The 22,976-nt window shown below is 39.3% G+C and overlaps 1 protein-coding gene across 1 annotated transcript in view; it reads left to right on the top strand.

Moving 5' to 3' along the window:
• LHCGR (luteinizing hormone/choriogonadotropin receptor) overlaps positions 1–15,999 on the top strand; it is a 70,845-nt gene extending 54,846 nt beyond the window's left edge. Inside the window, exons 9-11 of the mRNA XM_010371752.2 lie at positions 3,334–3,519; positions 8,135–8,215; positions 13,929–15,999. Coding sequence (XP_010370054.1) covers positions 3,334–3,519; positions 8,135–8,215; positions 13,929–15,081 — 1,420 coding nt within the window. The 3' untranslated portion in view covers positions 15,082–15,999. The remainder of the gene's footprint in view (positions 1–3,333; positions 3,520–8,134; positions 8,216–13,928) is intronic.
• Positions 16,000–22,976: the final 6,977 nt, after the last annotated feature.

Below are 22,976 nucleotides of genomic sequence, written 5' to 3' on the forward strand. Positions count from 1 at the left end.
CAATGAGAACACATGGACACAGGGAGGAGAACGTCACACACCAGGGCCTGCTGGGGGGTGGAGGTGCTGGGGGAGGGATACCATTAGGAGAAATACCTAATGTAAATTATTAGTTGAGGGTGCAGCAAACCAACATGGCACATGTATACCTATGTAACAAACCTGCATGTTGTGCACATGTACCCCAGAACTTAAAGTATTTTAAAAAAGAAAAAAAAAGGATACAAGGGAAAGTTAGGAGAAATAGAACATTGAATCTGACAAAGCCTGAAACATCCAACGTGAAACATCCAACATCCTGCAGAGACCTGAAGTTGCAGTCAGGTTTCAGGGATAAATGCAACAGCATTCCAACTACTGTGCTGCTCTCACACAGGGCAACTGGTTATCCCATCACAGAAGTGGCAGTCCACGACACCACTAACCTACTCTAGCAGCTGTTATTTATCCAACAAACATTGATTGAACCTATCCTGTGTACCAGGCACCGTGGTGAACAGACTGTAGTAAGCAAAATAGCCCTGGTCCTTGCCCTTAACCAGATGACAGTCACATAAAGGAGACAACAACAAACAGGCAAAGCAATAAACAGGCATGTCATTTTACAATGAAAAAAGTTCTAGAAAATGGTGAGCAGGGTAACCCAGTTCATTTGTTTGTTTATTCATCCCGTTATTCACTAACTCTTATGAACCCATACTCTGACTGGATTAGGCATCAGAGAAATGGCAGAGAATAAGAAGAGATAAGCACTTCTGCCTTCATAGAATGGGGAAGACAGACAAGGATCATATAAGTAAATAAAATATGTAGTCATCCAAATGCTATCGGTTGTAGAAGAGAAAACTCATTTGGTTGTGGGGAAAGGAGTTCTGGAGAGGGGATTACTATTTTAAAGGGGATGGTGAGAGAAGACTATCCCGAAAAAGTGTCGTTTGAACTAACACCTAAAGGAAGTAAGAAAGCAAGTCATGTGATTATCTGCAGGAAAAGTGTTCCAGGAGGGGGAACAGCAAAAGCAAAGGCCTGAGACAGAATCTTGCCTTGTGTATTTGAAGAGCAGCAAGGAGGCCAATATGGCAGAGTGAGCAAAGAAGGGAATCATAGAATATAAGGACAGAGATGTGGCAGAGAGCTGGATCATGGTGGGGCCTGTGGTCACTAGACAGACTTTGTGTTTTCTTTAAGTGAGATGGGGAGGCTTTGGGGTTTTGAGCAAGGGGAGGAAATGAGCTGTCCTGGTTATTCTTCATAATGTAGATCCTGCCAAGATCAACTCATCGCTCTGTCTACTTTCTATTTCCACCAGTGTAAAACACAAAGTCTGTCTATTTCCTAGCTCCTGTTCCTGTCAGCCCCTCACTCTCTATTTCCTAACTCCTTCCTGCTATCCACTTTTGACTGTCTACTTCCTATTCCTGCCACTGTGGAGCCCTGACTGTGCTAGTTCTTAGCTCCCACTGTCAACTCCTGACTTCATCTATTTCCTAGCTCCTGCCACTGTCCAGTTCTCACTCTGTCTACTTCATAAGTCCTGACACTATCGACTTCTGACTCTACTTCCTAATTCCCACCACTGAAATTCCTACATCTTTCTGTTTCCTAACTTCTGCCACTATCAATCCTAACTCCCTCTAATCTCCACTCAACTCTATAACTTCTGTTTACTTATGACTTCCACTACCTTGTGGCTCCTGCCCACTGCTTTCTCTGCTCTCAAATTCTGGCAACTTTATCCTAGGGGTCTTTTTCTATATGTATCATATGCAAAGCACACCAGACTCCAAATCCTGTAGGTTGACTGAATACTCTTCAGTTTAGCACATCCTGTAGGCAGAGCTGTTACAGCAAGCTGGCCATCTACTTGATCACTAGGCAAACAAAGAAAGCTGTCTCTGGCTCAGGTGCAAAACACAACCAAGCCACTATGTTCCCAAGGCCCCTGCATGGCAGTATTGGCTTGAAGAGCTGCTTGGTTAGCTCCTCAGAAGTGACTGTGGGCACTACAGATCCCTACACTCTCATGTCCAAAACAATAGCACCAGACCTAGGTCTCTTCCATCCCAAGAGGTTGTTCTTATTATACCCCTAGGATTTGAATCGTATCTAAAAGCATCCACTCCACCCTTACTCAAAAAGTATTTCTCAAACTAGTCTGTTACTAAGACTGAAAACTCACTATCAGAGGTTCACTCCCTTGTAATGAGGCCTTACCATTTCAAAGAACCTAATTTTAAATTTACTCACTCACAAGACAAACAAAAAAGCCACCAGATCTTCAAAGAGCTCAATCCCGAACATGTCTGAGATAAAAAACCCTATAAAGCAGAATGAGAACCCTGGTTACCTAAATCAATAGGGACACAAAAGCAGGAAAGTCTGAAGCCCCTGGGACAAATTTTGCTGCCTTAATTTTTCCACTGAGGTCCTACACCATCATCATTCCATGTCATCAAGTTCATCTTCCATCAGTCACCTATTGGTCCCCTCCCATGTGCTGAACACCAAGTCTCGGGGATGATTGCTGAGGGGAGCTGTGCTGCTAGAAAAGTTTTGTGGGGCATCAGCAGCAGCCACTTAGAAGATGAGCAGAATTGTTTAATTCTCGTTGACTCTTTTCTCCTAACACTTAATGTGTTTAGAATTTTCTTGGACATTGCCTCAAGTCTAGTAAAATCAAAGAGTTCAGGACCTTGTTGACAAAGCCTAACCTTTCCATACAGTTTGACTTGCAAGGTTGTGTTTGCTTGCTTTGAACAGATGAATCAAGTTTGCATGAGAGAACATGCATTCTGCTTCCTAGGTAGATGATGGCTAATGCCACATAGGAGCTCTTAATAAGGTAACCAGCCTATGCTTCATGAAAACCTCTCCTGCAGGGCTTAATCAATCAAAGACTGAGGCATCTGAAGCCCTGAATAATTTCCCCTGGGGTAGAGCACAAAAGCTGATGTAACTGCGCGTGCTGGCTGTCGCATAAAGCAAGTGGTTATTTCACTTCTGCTAAGTGGAAAGAAGTAGAGGAAGAGAGAGGGTGGGGAAAAGGAGTTGGAAGAGGGGAGAGACAGAGAAATGCTAATAAACGTATGGTAGGTGCAAGGAGTTATACTTAACCTTGAAAAGAATAATGAGGCGCACATGAGAAAAAATACAGAATCGCTTTTTTGAATTCAGATCTTAGTGAGACTAATTGAAATGGAGAATTAAGGGGAAAGCAAGATGGAGAAGATTCCTCAGTGCCTATAACGATAATATTGTTGGGGGAGGTTCCATTCTCTGAATAAAATGTATAAAATAAATAAATAAAAAGCATTTCTCCCCTTTATTGTTCAGGGATATTTCTTCCACCAAATTGCAGGCCCTGCCGAGCTATGGCCTAGAGTCCATTCAGACGCTAATTGCCACGTCATCCCATTCTCTAAAAAAATTGCCATCGAGAGAAAAATTTGCCAATCTCCTGGAAGCCACGTTGACTTACCCCAGCCACTGCTGTGCTTTTAGAAACTTGCCAACAAAAGAGTAAGTAAAAAACAAAAGGTAAAGCCTACCCAAGCTGTGGCAGAAATTCAGATTTCCAAGTAGTCAATGAGTAGACAGCTCCACTCCCCTTCACTCCCTGCCTTCTCGGCCAACTCCATAGACATGGGGTCACTTTCAAATAGATAAGGAGAAAACAAACTGTTCTGTTTCCTTGTGGAAACTGCTGCCAAATAGTTGATTCACCCTGAAGCTAGAAGACCTTTGTAGCCAATTCTGGGTATCCTGAATTAGAGGCCATTTTAGCATTTGCAGAATGGAGTACAAAACTGGCATCTCAAAGGATTTGTTCTAATCCTTATCAGAGAGTATCATTTTTTTAAGCGGAGGAAGAAGCTTCAGGATGGCAAAACGTACCTAATGTTTTAATCTTTAATTTAAAAATGGACACAAAACACTACAGAAGGTTTGCAAAACTATTTCTCTCCTAGTAGACAAACATCTTCTATTTCAGAACAGAATTACAGCTAAAGATAAGCTTAGTATGGGAACAGAAAGGGAATGAGCTCCTGGACGGTTTGCATCCAGTGGTCGGTATCGTACTGATTCCGTTCATCCAGGGTCGGGGACAAGGTGGCTGAATTTCATTCTTTCCTCAGAGCATTGTTTGCCAGACTTTTTTTTTGACTGAGATGCATAGTAACAAACACTTTTGTATTGCAACCCAGTACATGTCACATATGTAACAGAAATAAAGCAGAGTGATACTTACTTTTTAATATGTAATATGCTGATATTTTCTTGTTTATTTCACTCTATTTTATGTTTTTTTTATTTTTAATGCCAGTCTTGATGCACTCTATTGCTTTCATGACCCACCAATGGGTCACACAACTTACAGTTGGGATAACACTGCCCTAAAGCGTTATTATTGCAGCCTACGGAGATAGGCTCTATTCAGTTAATCGGTTAAGGCACTAAGAGAGTGACACCAGATGCTGCTGTCTTTGTTTGGAATCAACCAAAATGAATTATTTATAATCAACCAGTATGCATTATTTGTACCTTGCATATAGGAGGTTCAGCTCCACCTGAGGCTTTTGGGATAGCTGTGAAGATAAAACACTTGCTGTATTCAGAGTCATGCAGCATTAACTGAGCTTCAAAAACATTAACTGAGCACTCACTATGTTCCAAACACTGTGTGAAAGCCTGAAGGTACAAAGATAAGTCACAGACAGCTGTATGGGGGCAACACACAAGAGAGCCAATATTTAAGTCCAACATAGCAAATGTTATGACAGATCTGAGAACAGAACAGAGTGTTCTGAGAGCACTGAGGAAGAGTTTGTTAATGGTAGCAGGGATTATGGAAGGCTTCCTGACGGAAGTGATTTATGCTGAGTCTTGAAGAACAGGCAGGAGTTGTCTAGACAGAGTGAGAAAAAGCACGCAAAGAAGATAGAATGGCTCATGTGAAGACACAAAGTCAAGAGACGGTAGAGGGAACTCTCTCAGAAAAAGTGAAACATGGACACATGGAGGAAGATGAAACAGAAGAGGAAGCCAAGGAGATGTGGGCCATGATGATCAGAGGGCCAGGTCCAGTTGTTTAGAGGATGGGGAGCCGTGAAGACTTTGAAGCAAGATTACTCAAATTTGCTTTTATAAAATACCACTTTGCAGCAAGGAGGATGGTTTGGAGGTGAGCAAAACTGTTGAGAGTCCAGTTAGGAAAAGGATAGAGATATTGGTTTATGATAAAGCTGATTCTGGATACCCACATTTTGTGGCAAAGAAATCACATCCCTTCCTGAAATTACTGGCATGTGAAAATTTTAGTTCAGGGATTTTTATTCCAGTAGGTGAAAGAGACAAAATATTCCTGCAAGGAATTGTCTCATGTATTGGAGAATAATAATACATAGAAATGTCCAATTTGAATTGCCTCATTTCTCCTTCCTCATCAGTAAAGGTTGAGGCCCTCACAGCCTGCTCTCTTTTCCCATTTTTCTTTTTTTCTTGGCAGGGGTAGGGGGTCTTGGTTATTTTCATTTATTGACCTGAATAATGGGTACATAGCTGATCATTCTGTGAGAAATCATTGAGCTGTACATTCAGGTTTTACCTGCTTTCTGTGTGTTACAATTTAATTTTCTGATGTTTTACAAACTGCTATTACAATGTAAGTCTATTTGAAACTTATGAAAAGGAAAATAGGCAAATGTTATATATCTTTTCTGGTTGCGGCCTTGTACCCCACTGCCCTCAGGGAACCTTGATCTGACTTCACCAAGTAGCCTTTTGGAATTAGCCCCTTCTGAGCCTGTCCTTTTCCATCATGTCCAAATTCTTAATGAATGCAGTTGATAAACCTTGTAATAATGTGTCAACAGCATGATACTTCTTGCATAGAATATGCATGAACTGTGTAGAAACAATGCATTGTCCCATCAGAGAAGATGCAAATTTCATTCTCTATAAAAACAAAGATGGACTGTCATGAGGATGCCATCAGGGCAGTGAATATGAGGAGAGAAGAAATAAGAGACAATCAAGGACATTTGTAATTATGAAGAAACCACTGTTTTTTTTTCTGTACACCTCCTCTGTGGACAACCACTATTTTTTGATTCAACTTTTATTTTAGTTACAGGGGGTACATGTACCACTTTGTTACATGAGTATATTGCATCCAGGAAGTAAGCATAATACTCAATAGGTAGTTTTCAACCCATGCCTCCCTCCTTCCCTGCCCCCTCTAGTATTCTGCAGCACTTGTTGTTCCCATGTTTCTGTTCATATGTCCCCAGTGTTTAGCTCCCTCTTATAAGTGAGAACATGCAGTATTTGGTTTTCTTATCCTGAATTAATTCACTTAAGATTATGGCTTCCAGCTCCATCCATGTTGCTGCAAAAGACATTATTTTTTATGGCTACATAGAATTATATTGTATATATGTACCACATTTTCTTTTTTTTTTTTTTTTGAGACGGAGTCTCGCTCTGTCGCCCAGGCTGGAGTGCAGTGGTGCGATCTCTGCTCACTGCAAGCTCCACCGCCTCCCGGGTTCATGCCATTCTCCTGCCTCAGCCTCCCTAGAAGCTGGGACTACAAGCGCCCTTCACCACGCCCGGCTAATTTTTTTGTATTTTTAGTAGAGACGGGGTTTCACGGTGTTCGTCAGGATGGTCTCGATCTCCTGACCTCGCGATCCGCCCGCCTCAGCCTCCCAAAGTGCTGGGATTACAGGTGTGAGCCACCGTGCCCGGCCTGTACCACATTTTCTTTATCCAATCCAGGCACCCAGGTTGATTCCATGCCTTTGTTATTGTGAATAGCAGAGCAATGACATACAAGTGCATGTGTCTTTTTGGTATAATGATCTATTTCATTGGGTATACACTGAGTAATGAAATTCCTGAGTTGAATAGTAGCTCTGTTTTAAGTTCTGTTAGAAACCTCCAAACTGATTTCCACAGTGGACGAACTAATTTACACTCCCATCAACAGTGTATGAGCGTTCCCTTTTCTCAAACTGTAAAAATCCTAGAAGAAAACCTAGGAAATACCCTTCTTGACATCAGCCTTGGTAAGGAATTTTTAGCTAAGTCCTCAAAAGCAATTGCAATGAAAACAAAAATTGACGAGTGGGACCTAATTAAACTACAGAGCTTCTGCACAGCAAAAGAAACTATCAACAGAGTAAACAGACAACCTACAGGATGGGAAACAATACTCACAAACTATGCATTTGACAAAGGTCTAATATCCAGAATCTATAACAAACTTAAACAAATCAACAAGCACAAAAATAAATAACCCCATTAAAAAGTAGGCAAAGGGCATGAATAGAACAGCATTTTTTCATATGTTTGTTGGCTGCTTGTATGTCTTCTAAAGAAAAAATGTTCATCATCACTAATCATCAGAGAAATGCAAATCAAAACCACAATGAGAAAAACAACAGATGCTGGCAAGGCTGTGGAAGAAAAGGGAATGCTTATATCCTATTTCTTTACTCATTTGTATCTCCCTTAAATTTCATCCCTAGGTAAGTGCTCCCTCAGGTAAGAACAGGCCTCATTTTATTTTATTGGTATTTCTCCAATTTCCATAGGCTAAACTTCTTAGAGGGAAAGATGGAGGAGTAGGGAGCACCCACATATGTTTCTGCACATAAGAAAAAATAACCTGAAATTCACATCATGATGTCAGGTCCGGCATCTTCAAATCCTTAAAAAAAAAAAGTGCCCAGTTACAATTCAAAACCATGAACACAGAATGATTATTTGTTAAGGCCAATGTGGAAAGGAGAGTGGTAAGGAGCAAACCTTAATATGCCATAAAAGTAGCTTTTAGTAATCATTGAAAAATTCTTGATTCAATATGACAAATTTAAGTTTTTTCATCTCTAGTGCCCACACAAAATGCTTAGTATTCAGAAGCATTTTATCTAAGCTGGAAGCACTCTAATGACAATTCAGAAGCCTTTAGTCTCTCCTCAGGAAGCATTTCAGTTAGGACAATGGTGCAGAACAAGATGCTGGTGTAATAGGTAAAGAATTTGCATGAACAAAGCATAAATAGATGCACAATCAGGTTTAGCTTGAAGACCAAAAGCTCAAATGCTTTTTTTAACCTCTTCTCTTTCAGACAGAATTTTTCACTTTCCATTTCTGAAAACTTTTCCAAACAATGTGAAAGCACAGTAAGAAAACTGGATAATAAAACATTGTAAGTATTTGCATGCAAGGAAACTCAGAAGTCATATCTTGTTCTGTGTGTACCTTATTATCAGCATCAATTTTTTCTTTTGATACGATCTTGGTTCGGGAGCTGTTGCAAAGCATCTTTAAATAGTTTTAAAATGGGAATTTTTTCTTTGCAATTGACATCAAGTTGATCAAGCATCTCTTTCAACTGTTTAAAAAACTATTTTGAAATGTTCCTTAATATTTATTCCAAAATTATATTAAAGCCTCCTCAAAAATTAAAACTTTGCAGGTATTTTGATGTCACCAAAGGCTGATATAACTGATAGCTTCATTTGTAAGAATTTCCCCTAGTCACATGGTCAACATTCCACAAAGATTAACTCATTGCAAATGTAGCTTAAAAGTAGCCACTTCCCTTAAAGGAGACTTAGGCTACCTCAACAACTATGCTCCTGGGCTTAAAATTAGTCTTCATGGTATCGCTAACATACACTGGATGGAAGCTACACTGTTTTACTGACTAACTTTTAACACTTTTCTGCTATAAATGCTGGCTGCCTTGGCATCTCACTTATCTTCAGCTGTGAAACAGCATGCCTCAGAAGATAATCCCAGTGTCCCTATGGCTCCTTTACTAAGATTTAGATTTTATGATGCCCCCATGAGTCCTCCAGACCACAAAACTAGAGGTCCCTCTGAGATACTTCGCCAAACTCTTTCTGAAATTTTCTCCTCTTTCCTTTTCCTATCAGTCTCCAAGTTAGACAGATGCTTCAGGGTGACGTGGTAGAATGACCCTGGACTTTGGGGTTCCATTCCAAGGATATGAATCCTTGGAAGTAACCTTCCTATAACACTGAGTATCACTGGCAAAATGTATCCTTTTTGAGACCTTTCTCCTCATCTGTAAGGAACAGCAGAAATACCATTTGGCTTTCAGAACCATGAGAATGAAGGAAGTTGCTTAGCAATGTGACAACACCAAGGGTAAATAAGTATTACTGTCTCCTTCTTTTCCTTTTCTCGCAGTAGGTCTGGCACCCATATCCTCCAGTGGCCTTTTCTTCTCCCTTCCCACCATCTTACTCAGTATTCTATCAGTAACCTTCTATGTAACTCTTTTGCAACCACATGACTTTATTCTTATCAACAAGAAAACATTTATGGGTATAGTTAATAATAGCACCAAGGAGTGGTTTGAGGGGAAGGAAGACTTTAAACCATCCTCCATATAATCCTCACCAGTCCTCACCGTAAACCTTCCCAAATGAGCATAAATAACCTTAAGTTTGCTACGCTATCACTGCTTTAAGACAAGTCCCTAATCTCTAGCATCTTCAAAACTAACCGAAATTAACATAAAATCTAAGTACAAACAGCATTCTCCTTGTGAAAGCATTTTATGCTAAATCTCCTACCTCCTCCCTTCCACCAGATAGCCATTCCTCAGGGCCTAGAGTTTAGAAATTCTACAGCCAGCCACTAAGCCTTACCTGTTCTCCCCAAGATAATGCATCCTTACCTCTATGGCTGGCCCTATTGTCCTCCTAAAATTCCCATCTTTTCTCCTTTCTTTCTTGTGACTGGAGCAGCGGTATTTCAGCTCTCCTTCCTCTGATTCAATATTACTAAGCCCATGTGAGTCCATTCATACTCCCTGCATAGCCTCCAATACTAAAGACAGCTCCGTGCTGGGCTTTGTCAATAAGCATCATGCTGCCCTCAGAAGCCACCCCAGGACACAAATGTAAGTAACGGCAGGTGGGCATCACCAGGGAGAAAAATTGCTAGACATATGCCCAGTAGGGCAAAAAAAAGAAAGGACAAAGGACCAGATAGCAAGAGGAAGTGAGAAAACATGTTTGACTTCTTATTGATATAAATTTAATCAGAAATCATGGCAGAATTTTTAGAAGTTTTACAATAGTGCTTCTAAGAACGGAAGTAGTTTTGATAAGGGGAAAGGAGTAAAGGAAATCAGGAACAGTTGGAAAGTTTTCACCTAATTTAACAAAGACTATTATTTTGTATGAATCATCTAGAGAGCTTACTTAAAATGCAAATTCCTGGGCTCTGCCTCTAGAGATTTTTTGTTCAGGGTTTGGAAAGCCAGGAGTCTGCATTTTAACAAACACCCTGGTGATTCCGATGGAGCTGATTCAAGGACCACACTTTGAAAAACAATGAGAGTGAAGTTAGGGGAAAGGTCTCTGAGCTGTGGTTATGAAGACCTCATGCTGCTACTGTCACTATCCCCGAGAGACCTTGGACAAGTCACTTACCTCCTTTAATCTTGGTTTCCTTACCAATAAAATGAAAGGATTCAATGAGATGGTCTTTAAAAATGTTTTTTTTTTTTTTGGAGACAGAATTTCAGTCTGTCACCCAGGCTCGAGTGCAGTGGCACAATCTCAGCGCACTGCAACCTCCGCCTCCTGGGTTCAAGCTATTCTCCTGCCTCAATCTCCCAAGCAGATGGGATTACAGGTGCATGCCACCATGCCCAGCTAATTTTTGTATTTTTAGTAGAGACAGGGTTTTGCCATGTTGGCCAGACTGGTCCAAACTCCTGACTTCAGGTGATCTGCCTGCCTCAGCCTCCCAAAGTGCTGGGATTACAGGCATGAGCCACCGCGCCTGGCCTTAAAACCTTTCTAATGCTAAGAAATTAATGATCTATTTTCTTTAATAGTTCTTTATAACCATCTTCTCCCTTTAAAGATTAAAAACATGGTAATTATATTTATGTCTATGAGAAGAGGACAAACAAATATGCTGGTTACAACAATATTTAATAATAAAACACGGGAGGTTCCTATGCGGTCTTCTGTACATAGCAGCAGCCCTTCTCTAGTTCCAAATTGGGCTTCACAATACTCTAACATATTTTCAGAGTCCCAGGTCACAGATCTTTTTCTTTTTTAAAATCTGTGTTCTTTCCCTTCAGTATTGTATTCTTCCAATTTATTATTTCCTCCACTCACTGAACTAGGTATGCACTTAAAATACAAAACATGAGAAGTTAGCTTTCGAAAGTAGAGAAAAAGATCCTTTTAGTGTGTTAGAACCATAAGATTCCTCATGTATTGTACAAAAATGTATTATAAATACATATATGTAATGGCCTTGACAGAAAAAAAAATGCCCATTTCTCCAGTTCCTAAGATTGTATTAGCAGAAGATGGGTAAAAACAAAAATGTTTGTTGAGCCTACAGGCATCATGCTGTGTGCTCACTGTCTCTGTATTCTCTTAATTCCTTTCAGAGCTAGAATCATCCTGGTTTAGAATTATTCACTCTACAAACATTTACTGAATGAACACTCTGAGCCAAAACTGTGCTAGGCACTGGGATTTCAGAAATGAGTAAAACCTAGTCCTCTGTTTTCAAGAAGTGAATAGACAATTAAAGAAGATAGACATGCATCATCACTTAATTGCAATATGTTTTGATAATTGCAATTGTACTAAGTTCAGCTCTGGCAGGAGGATAAATAATACTTGGGGAGTATAATCAAGAAAGCCTTCATAGAAGAGCTTATCTTTACAGATGAGGAGGAATTCACCAGAGAGATGAGGAAAGGAAGAAAATTCTAGGCAGAAGTATGTACAAAGACAGAGGAGCGAAACAGTAGAACTTATTCAGAGAGCTACAAGTCATTTTATGTGACCAAAGAGAAGGTTGCCCAAGGGAGCTGCAAGAGCTAATTTTAAGAATCCCTAATATTGATTGCTTCAAGAATTATTCTAAACATTCTACATGTATGAATGCATTCAATTCTTAGCACAACTGTAACATAGAAGGTATGATTATTATCCCTACTTGGCAAATAAAGAACTTGAGGCACACAGATATTAATTAACTCTCCCGGGATTACACAGCCTGTAAGAGCCGTGCTAGAACTGGGTCCTGGAAGTCTCGCTCCAGAGCCCATTCTCTGAATTCTGCAGCACTACTGCTTCTTAGAGATGAGGTTGGAGAGATAGGCAGAACCCAGACCAACGAGGGCCTTGGAAGTCATCACAATGAGTTTGGATTTTTATCTCATAGCCAATGAGAGCCTGGGGCAGGTTTGAGTTCAGTAAGTGAAATTAGTAACTTTGCTTTTGGGAAAGGCCGTTCTAGAAGGTACATACAAATGGACTAGGGAGAGGGCTAAGATTGAAGAAAGGATATCAGGAAGAAAACTAATTGCTCCATAAGAAAGGACAAAAACCCGGGCCGGGCCAGTGGCTCATGCCTGTAATGCCGAGGCGGGTGGATCACAAGGTCAGGAGATGGAGGCCATCCTGGCCAACATGGTGAAACCCCATTTCTACTAAAAATGCAAAAAATTAGCTGGGGGTGGTGGTGTGTGCGTGTAGTCCCAGCTACTCGGGGGGCTGCGGCAGGGGAATCGTTTGAACCTGGGAGGCAGAGGTTGCAGTGAGCCGAGATTGTGCCACTGCACTCCAGCCTGGTGACAGACCCAGACTCCGTCTCAAAAAAAAAAAAAAAAAGAGAGAGAAAGCAGAAAAAACCCCAAACTCAGGAAGTATCAGTGGGGTTGGAAAGGAGTGGCAAAGGAAGGGCTGTTCTTTCACTAGGGACAAAGTACCTCTTAAGCCTCCCTCTGTCTTTGACTCATGCCCCTAAAGAGCAATGTTTTCACCATCTCTTCTTCCTCTTGTTCACAACTATATTCTTCCTCTGCTCCTAAATTTCTTTTTTTTTTTTTTTTTTTTGAGACGGAGTCTCGCTCTGTCGCCCGGGCTGGAGTGCAGTGGCCAGATCTCAGCTCACTGCAAGCTCCGCCTCCCGGGTTCCTGCCATTCTCCTGCCTCAGCCTCCCGAGTAGCTGGGACTACAGGCGCCTGCCACCTCACCCGGCTAGTTTTTTTTTTGTATTTTTAGTAGAGACGGGGTTTCAGCATGTTAGCCAGGATGGTCTCGATCTCCTGACCTCGTGATCCGCCCGTCTCGGCCTCCCAAAGTGCTGGGATTACAGGCTTGAGCCACCGCGCCCGGCCCTAAATTTCTAATAATCTATCCTTGGTTTCTATTTCTCGATTGGACTATTTGATTAGCCAGGGACTTAAATGCAAACAAGTCCACCAGTAGCAAATGACTTTCAATAACATGAGCCTTCCATTTGTGTTCTACTACATACAAACAGCTTGGTAGCAGTTTGGTTGGCAACTAAATGAGAGATAAATAGCTAAGAAAATGACAAGAAAGGATTATTTTAGATTTACCAAGCATACATTGTCTTTCTAAACTTGTTTTCGAAAGAAAATCATCCTTTTTAAACAGTTTCATTAAGTTTTTGCATCAATGTTTTATATATATATGTATATATACACACACATATATAATATATACATATATAAAACAACATATTTATATATACATATGTATATATGCATGTATATACATACATATGTATATATGCATATATATGTACATGTGTATATATGCGTATATGTATACACATGTGTGTATATATGTATGTATATATGTATATATACATATATATGTGTAGATACATGTATATATAGTCTAATGGCTTTTCATTCCCTTCTTAAGGAACTCCTACATCAAATCAGAGTTCTCAAATAATTTAACAAACGTAAGGCTGAGGCGATTATGGATTTGTTTCCTTTTGTTTCTTTGGCTTTAAAGAAACATAATTCTTGAATTTTTTTAATACTCAGAGAAAATCTCTTACATCAAGCCAATAATTCTTCTTACAGTTATTCTGCCATGCTTGCTGAGAGTGAACTGAGTGGCTGGGACTATGAATATGGTTTCTGCTTACCCAAGACACCCCGATGTGCTCCTGAACCAGATGCTTTTAATCCCTGTGAAGATATTATGGGCTATGACTTCCTTAGGGTCCTGATTTGGCTGATTAATATTCTAGCCATCATGGGAAACATGACTGTTCTTTTTGTTCTCCTGACAAGTCGTTACAAACTTACAGTGCCTCGTTTTCTCATGTGCAATCTCTCCTTTGCAGACTTTTGCATGGGACTCTATCTGCTGCTCATAGCCTCAGTTGATTCCCAAACCAAGGGCCAGTACTATAACCATGCCATAGACTGGCAGACAGGGAGTGGGTGCAGCACTGCTGGCTTTTTCACTGTATTCGCAAGTGAACTTTCTGTCTACACCCTCACCGTCATCACTCTAGAAAGATGGCACACCATCACTTATGCTATTCACCTGGACCAAAAGCTGCGATTAAGACATGCCATTCTGATTATGCTTGGAGGATGGCTCTTTTCTTCTCTAATTGCTATGTTGCCCCTTGTGGGTGTCAGCAATTACATGAAGGTCAGTATATGTTTCCCCATGGATGTGGAAACCACTCTCTCACAAGTCTATATATTAACCATCCTGATTCTCAATGTGGTGGCCTTCATCATAATTTGTGCTTGCTACATTAAAATTTATTTTGCAGTTCAAAACCCAGAATTAATGGCTACCAACAAAGATACAAAGATTGCTAAGAAAATGGCAATCCTCATCTTCACGGATTTCACCTGCATGGCACCTATCTCTTTTTTTGCCATCTCAGCTGCCTTCAAAGTGCCTCTTATCACAGTAACCAACTCTAAAGTTTTACTGGTTCTTTTTTATCCCATCAATTCTTGTGCCAATCCATTTCTGTATGCAATATTCACTAAGACATTCCAAAGAGATTTCTTTCTGTTGCTGAGCAAATTTGGATGCTGTAAACATCGGGCTGAACTTTATCGAAGGAAGGATTTTTCAGCTTATACCTCCAACTGCAAAAATGGCTTCACTGGATTAAATAAGCCTTCTCAGTCCACCTTGAAGCTGTCCACATTGCACTGTCAAGGTACAGCTCTCCTAGACAAGACGTGCTACACAGAGTGTTAACTGTTATATCAGCAACTGCATTATCGAATTGTTTTTAAGCCTGTAAAAAAAAAATTACCTGTACCAGTAATTTTAACATAAAGGGTTGGATTTAGGAAATTATTTATTTTTAGGTACATTGGGCAAGAGACCTCTACCTAGCAGAAAGTGTAGTCTATGACCACTGCCATACTAAAAACTATTTGTCATTGCTATAGGGCATCAATACACAAGTTGAGAGCGTTTAGAAATCTTTATAGAAATTTTGCCACAGTAATTTTGTCTGATGAATCTATTAAAAACCTGAGGAGGTATTTTGCATATCTTTTTTTCATTTTTGTAATTTGTATGGCATTCCATAAAAATATTAGTTCATAACAGATTAGAAATTTAACTGGCCTTTTTCCTCAGGTAGTTTGAAAAACACACTCTAGAGATGCACTGTCCAATCTGGTAGCCACTGGCCACATGTGGCTAAATTAAAATTAAATAAAATGAAAAGTGAAGTTTCTCAGTTGCACTAGCCACGTTTCAAGTTCTCAATAGCTACATGTGACTAGTGGTTACCATACTGGACAGCACAGACACAGAATATTTTCACCACCACGTAAAGTTCTATTTGTTCTATTATAGAGACTTTTATCTATCCCCTATCTGGATTCTACTTATTTATAATTTAAGGTAAACATCTAAAAGCACATTTCAGCCTATCTGCTTAATGAAACATTAAGCTGTAGACTGTAAACTCCTCGTGAGTAGGAACCCTGTCTCAGTCCATTTTGTTTTCCTGCTTCCTACCTCAAGATCTTGGCAATGGTACACTACAAATGTGCTGAATTAGAATTACTCTGAAGTTATGAAACATATAATGAAAACAATTTTTTCTAGAGCTTATATTTTTATTTGAATGAAATAAAATGTTTAAATATTTAAAAATAATTGTTTCATCTTTTCTATCCTTTGGAGAGTATAGGAAAATATATTCAGTATTTGCTAGAAGTCTTATAGGACAACAAAACCATGGTTTTAACTACAGTGTTTTTTGTATGCTCCTTTGACTTTTTTAAAGTAACTCTCATTGAAAGCTAATTCTATACCAAACATCTTGATAAATGTTATATAATTTAACCCATTTAATCTTCATAAAACTCTGTGATGTAGATATTATTCACATTTTATAGGAGAGCAAAACCTACAATTTGTCAACGTTCTCAAAACAAATAAAAGATCCAACTAATAGAATTTAAACTCAAAGCTCTGATTCAGGACCCCAACCTCTTAATCACTGTATTTTACTGACTCCCATATTGGTAAAACAGTCATCTAAGGGTGTAATATGCATTCAAAGTTCCTTAAATTTTCCCCAACATATTATGTTCTCAAATGTACAGAAAAATTGAAAGAATTGTATAGTGAACACCCATACAGCACCACTTAGGTTCAACAATATTTTACTATATTAGCTTCATTACATATGTATGTAATTATCCATGATTTATCAATTCATCTTATTTTGGATGCATTTCAGAGTAATTTGTAGACATGAGAACTTAGCCCTAAACATTTTAGCACTCTTACTACTAACCAAGATATTTATTTACATTTCTAGATAAAATTTACATATAATGAAATGGACAAATCTTAAGCATGCCATTTAATGAGTTCTGAGAAATGCATACACCATGTGACCCAAACTTCTATCAAGGCATAGTAATATAATATCATCACCCTCAGAAAGTTCCCTCATGCCTCTTCCCAGTTAATTCCTGACCCCCAGCCCCAGAGGGAAGGATAGTTTTTTACTTTTTCTCCCACCAATTAGTTTGTCTGTTCTAGAACTTCAAATAAACAGAATCATATAGTATATACTCTTTGTATAAGGCTCCTTTGACTCAACCCAATGTACTTGCTACTTATCCATGTTATTGCTTGAATATTGCTAGTATTACATTGTATGAATAGAACATTGTTTCTATTCTTCTATTAATGAATATCTGTGCTATTTCCCATTTTTAGCTCCTTTGAGATTTTATGATATAAATGTATAGACATAACTAGACACTCTACACATCCAATCTGTTTTCAATCCTTATGCCACTGTGCAAAGTGATTCAAAGGATCATAACATTATAAATTTTGTAAAATCTCTTCTCTGTATTGTGTTTTTCACATTTCTGACTTTTCTGCTGCATAACAAGTTACTTGTCTTTATTCAGATGCAGGCCTCTCTCGTAAGCTAGTGTCCAAAATTTGTCTCAGCAATATAACAGAATACTAATTAGTCATGTTGCTGTGTACCTAACACAAACTTTCTGATTCATATATAAATCCCAGAACCAAAACAGCTAAGAAAGCAAAAAAAGCATAAAGGAAAAAAAGGGAAATAAAATCTATTCTTGTGGAGAAACTTTACACACTCAAATGCAGTTTAAGACCAAGCTACTTGTACATATACTCTGACAATAACTTTCATAACCTTTGCACAAAAACTGATGTTTATTTTCTACACTATAAGTTTTAACACATGGAAGTACAGTACATTGTCTTCCTCATTCTCATTCCTGTATTCTTCAGTTGCTAAGATCTACCAGTTATTCTTCTGAATTGTCTTCTACACCAGTTTATATTTCAGGGCCAGGCATGGTGGCTCATGCCTGTAATCCCAGCACTTTGAGAGGACAAGTGCTTGAGGCCAAAAGTTCAAAATCAGCCTGGACAACATAGCGAGACCCCATGTCTACAAAAATTAAAATTAAAAAATTAGTCAGGTGTGGTGGCAACGTGCCTGTAGTACCAACTACTCAGGAGACTGAGACGGGAGAATCATTTCAGCCCAGGAATTCGAGGTTGCAGTGAGCTATGATCATGCCACTGCACTCTAGCCTGGGCAACAAAGTGAGACCCTGTCTCAAAAAAGAAAAAAAAATTCCCATGTAAATGTAAACTGAAAAAAAATTGTATTCTTATTGCCACACCCACATCTCAGATCATTTTCCCCTTACTCCTGGAGTATCTCCCTAATTTTTATTCCTATCCAATCTTTCCCATGTCCATACTCTCATACCCACTACCACTGATTAATCGTCATAAAATCCTATTTCACCTTATTATATACCTGCAAAAAAAAAAAAAAAATCCTGAGCAATTCATCGGACCATAAATTTAAATTTTAGAGCTTAGCCTAACATTCAGAGAGTCCTAACTTTATTTCTACTGATCTACTTTAAATCTACTAACTTTATTTCCTGCTGGTTTTCTATATTAAACAAATTGTTCTCATCACTTTTCCCTAGCCATGCCGTATGAATCTCCATGCTGGAGCCATGCCATTCTTACTGTCTGCACACCTTATCCCTTACCTCTCCTTCCCTGCATCCTTTAAGGCCCTAAAACAACCACAGGTTTATCTTTTTTATCTTTTTTCTTAAAACAAAAAACAACCAGAGTCTCACTCTGTAAGCCAGGCTGGAGTGCAGTAGTGCGATTATGGCTCACTGTAGCCTCTACTTCCTGGGCTCAAGTGATCCTCCCACCTTAGCCTCCCAAGTAGCTGGAACTACAGGAGTGCACCACCATGTCTGGCTTTTTTTTTTTTTTTTTTTTTTTTTTTTCTTGTAGAGATGGGGTTTAGCCATTTTGCCCAGGCTGGTCTTGAACTCCTGTCTTCAAGCAATCCTCCTGCCTTGGCCTCCCAAAGAGCTGAGATTACAGGCATGATCCACCGTGCCCAGCCTTTTTTATTTTTTAAAAATTAAACTCTCTTTACTTTTTCCTTAATCTGCTATAGTCAAGACTCTTCCTTTATCCAAAATAAAGTAGGACATAAATAATATATAACCCACAATGATCTCTCTCTTTGAACTTCTTTAGCATTTGTCCTCTGCGTCACTCATTTGTCTCTTACCCTACACTGCCGGGTTAATTATCTTTACAAGTACACCTCTTATTCACCTATGATAGGAGTTTTTTTAATGGTACACTCATCTCTGTTTCCAACTATATCTAGAGTCTTACACATCATAGATGACTCATAATTTTTTAGCTGATTCACTTTTATAACTGAAAATAAAACTGTCCTAGTTAAGAAGCATTTCCTCTATGAGACGGTCTCATAGAAAACATGTGTATTCTTATTCTGTATAATCTCTCATACCTAAATCATCAAAATGCAATACTCGATAAATTTATTTCTGTTTTGTATTTTTTGATTAACATTTGATATTTTCACTAGTAGGCTGCAAAATGGCTAAGAAGGGTTAATTCATCTGGAATAACTCATCTAAATTTACAAAATGATTTTAAAAGGCAATGGTATTTTTTCCTCTATTTATAATATTTGCTGTAAAGGGCATGATTTTGGTTTTCTCAAACTGTAGTGAGTCCACATGTAATTAAGAATCTCTGTCACAAAGATTTCAATAAATGTGTTTATAATTAGAAATAATGATTTCCTCAAAATGAGCAATATTTTTATCTTTTTCTTCCCCTATGAGTTATTACCTAGGGCTTTCTACTCATAATTTAGCCTTCTAGTTATAAATCACAACATTCCCACTGGCTTAGAGTGTATTTACATGAAAACCAGGATAATATTAACCTACTAATATGAGTCGAAATAAAATCTCCCATTAAATCCCCTCCCTTTTTACCCACCACAATTAACTGATGCTATTCACTCTAAAAGTTATCCTTTTTCCTACACAATCTAAGTGACTGAAACTGCGTGTGTCAATTAGATTTCTTGCTGCTCTATGGAGTCGGCTATAGAGGTGATTATTTACATATATTATAGCCATGACTGTGGTGTTCTGCACATTGAATAAAATAGGTAAATGTACCAGACAAGGTCAGTTGGTCAGTCCCTAAGAGACTAACCGTGCAAACTCAGCAAGATCTTCTTAGTCTACAGAGAGAAGAAGAAAGTATGTAAGAAAGAGCTACAGCATAGGCCAGGCGTGGTGGCTCACACCTGTAATCCTAGTACTTTGGGAGGCCAAGGCAGGCAAATCACTTGAGCTCCCAAGTTCAAGACAGGCCTGGGCAACATGGCAAAACCCTGTCTCTACAAAAAATACAAAAATTAACCAGGCATGGTAGTGCCTGTAATGCCAACTACTTGGGAGGCTGAGGCATGAGGATCTCTTGAGCCTGGGAAGTGGAGGTTGCAGTAAACTGAGATAGCACCACCGCACTCCAGCCTGGGTGATAGAGCCAGACCTTGTCTCAAAAAAAGAGAAGGGGAGGAGAAAGGGAGTGGGGGGAAGGGGAGGAGAAATGGAAGGGAGGAGAAGGGGAAGAGAAGGGGAGGAGAAATGGAGGGGAGGGGAAGGGGAGGAAAAAGGGAGGAGAGGGAGGGGAGGGGAGGGAAGGGTTAGGGGAGGGGAGGGGAGAGGAGAGGAGAGGAGGAAAAGAAGGAGGGAGGGAGGGAGGGAGAAAGGGAAGAAAGAACTACAGCATGCTAACAAAAATACTTGAGAAATTCTGAAAGTATGCTGACATAGAAATTTCTCTACCTATAAAAGAGCTTAGAAATGACATTTATCAAGAGACTGTCTTTATAAGAACCTAAGAAACTTAGAGTATTTTGTTATAAAAATGCAATAGGAAATGTTTACCTTGGACATAATAAAGATGTTCCTGAAAGTAAAAGTAATATGATATCAAAGCCAAGTCTCAGGTAGACTCTCCTGACTTACAGGGCTTAAAGAATAATTTTCTCTTTTAAAATGAACTAGTGTCTCACTCCATCTTTACTACACAGGTTAAAAATGTAGGTAGTGAAATCAATTTAGTGGGTCAACATGATCAATTTTTTTAATGAAACAAAACAGAATCAAATGGATGATGTCGGGAAGGCTGTCATATGCTGAAGGCAAGCACGATTTTCTGAAACTTTTGTCTCATTTGTGTTATGTGTGTCAGTCGACATGCAAATATATACTGAGTTGTTAAATTGTATTTCTTAGTGTAGATTCAGGCCAAAAAATGTTAAAGTCACTGTTCAGATGACTTCTCAAGAACTAGGATTTTTTCCTAGCATTATCTGAGACTAAAAAGGTAACAGATCCAAAATAATTAGGTGATCTCTTAATTATCTCTGTAGTCACCAGTAAAACTATGTAATTGGTTTATGTTAGCACGCAAGGAAAATTATTATTGCTTTGTGATAAGCATACATTTAAATTGACTTTTTGCATTTTTAAAAGATGAGGGGCATGAGAGCAAGCAGAGACACAAAGGGAACAACCATGACTTATTCTTTAATGATAAAATACACTACACAAATAAAGAGGCCCAATATAATAACAGTATGTGTAATACGCCATTTAAAAAATCACCAAAGTAAAATGGGATTTTAAAGTTCACAGTGAAGAAGAGGAAAAGAATTTTAGAAACAAGTATTACTGCCTCCCCCAGGCACTTGAACCAACACATTAATTCCCAGCTCCCAGGTGTGTACACCCATATCAATAAATTCAGCCCTTAATTTGCAGTAAAATTTGCCTAGGGAAAATACAGAATGACTGGGTGGGCCTGAAAGAAAACAGGAAGAAGACAGTACACTCCTCAACTGTAATACCAGCACTTTGGGAGGCCGAGGCGGGCGCATCACGAGGTTAGGAGAAAAAGACCATCTTGGCTAACACGGTGAAATTCCATCTCTACTAAAAATACAAAAAATTAGCCAGGCATGGTGGCGGGCACATGTAGTCCCAGCTACTCGGGAGGCTGAGGCAGGAGCATGGCGTGAACCCGAGAGGCGGAGCTTGCAGTGAGCCCAGATCGTGCCACTGCACTCCAGCCTGGGCAACACAGCGAGATTCTGTCTCCAAAAAAAAAAAAGAAAGTACACTCCTCAGCCCTGGAGTGGGTACATCAGAGACAGATGCAAAGGGCTCTTTTTCTTTACTTTCCATGTAGAGAATACAGATATTTAATGGAAGGCAACACCCTTGAAAAGAACACACAGCTCCTGGGAGTTCTCAAGATCCAGAGAAGGATCTGGAATAGCACTGGTAATAAGGAAAAGGTCAATCACTTTTGGATGAAGGTCAATCACTAAGGATAAAGAGGGCCTAATGGGAGAATACAGCTAGGGGACCAGCCCACTCACTAGTACTAACTGAATCCTCATGCGGCTGCCAACTTCAGGCCAGAGACAATACCCCATCCACGTTGCCCAGGGCTCAAAGGAGATCCATCCAGATTTCGAGAAGATATACCAATAGCTGAGCCTCTTGTGTAGGACAGAAAAGTGTTGGAAAAAATTAAACTCCCAATAGGGTTGCTTTCCAAAAAGATATGGGGAATTTGTCCTGTAACCAGTCAGATCCAGATATCGAATCCTTAAGGAGCTTTAATAGGCCATAACCTACTCATCCCTGCACTGCTTTTTGTGTGACAGTTACTGTCCTTAAAAACACCATTCAGGGATAAAAACAGAGCTCCTAGACTTACAGACCATATGTGCCCGACCTGTTAAGAGCAGCAGAGTGATGGGGAAAATGTTTCTTTGAGAGATGTGAATCTACTAAGAAAGAGAGTATTATAGAATAGCATCGGAATATTAATTTGCTTTGTTTTTATTGCTACAGGAAAATGAGGGCTATTTATCTGACGTTTTGTTTTCTCTCTGTGATTTCAAGACAGTTATCCAGTCCTCCGTATCTCTGAAGAGAACATCTCTTCTTGACTTTTGTTTTAGAAAGCCTAAAATCAATGAAGGAGATCCCTGTTAAGAAAAAGAGAGTGAGGCACTACCTTTGAAGGGGAAAGGGTTTGCAAAGGGGTCTTCCACTGCACACACACACAAAAAAAAAAAAAAAAAAAAACAGAAAAAGTAGGGAAAGAGAAAAACCCACCATGATTAGGAAAAATACAGAAGTATAAAATTTCAAGAAGTAGAACAGGAATCT

This window comes from Rhinopithecus roxellana, chromosome 17, assembly GCF_007565055.1.
Source record: "Rhinopithecus roxellana isolate Shanxi Qingling chromosome 17, ASM756505v1, whole genome shotgun sequence".
Lineage (NCBI taxonomy): Eukaryota > Metazoa > Chordata > Mammalia > Primates > Cercopithecidae > Rhinopithecus > Rhinopithecus roxellana.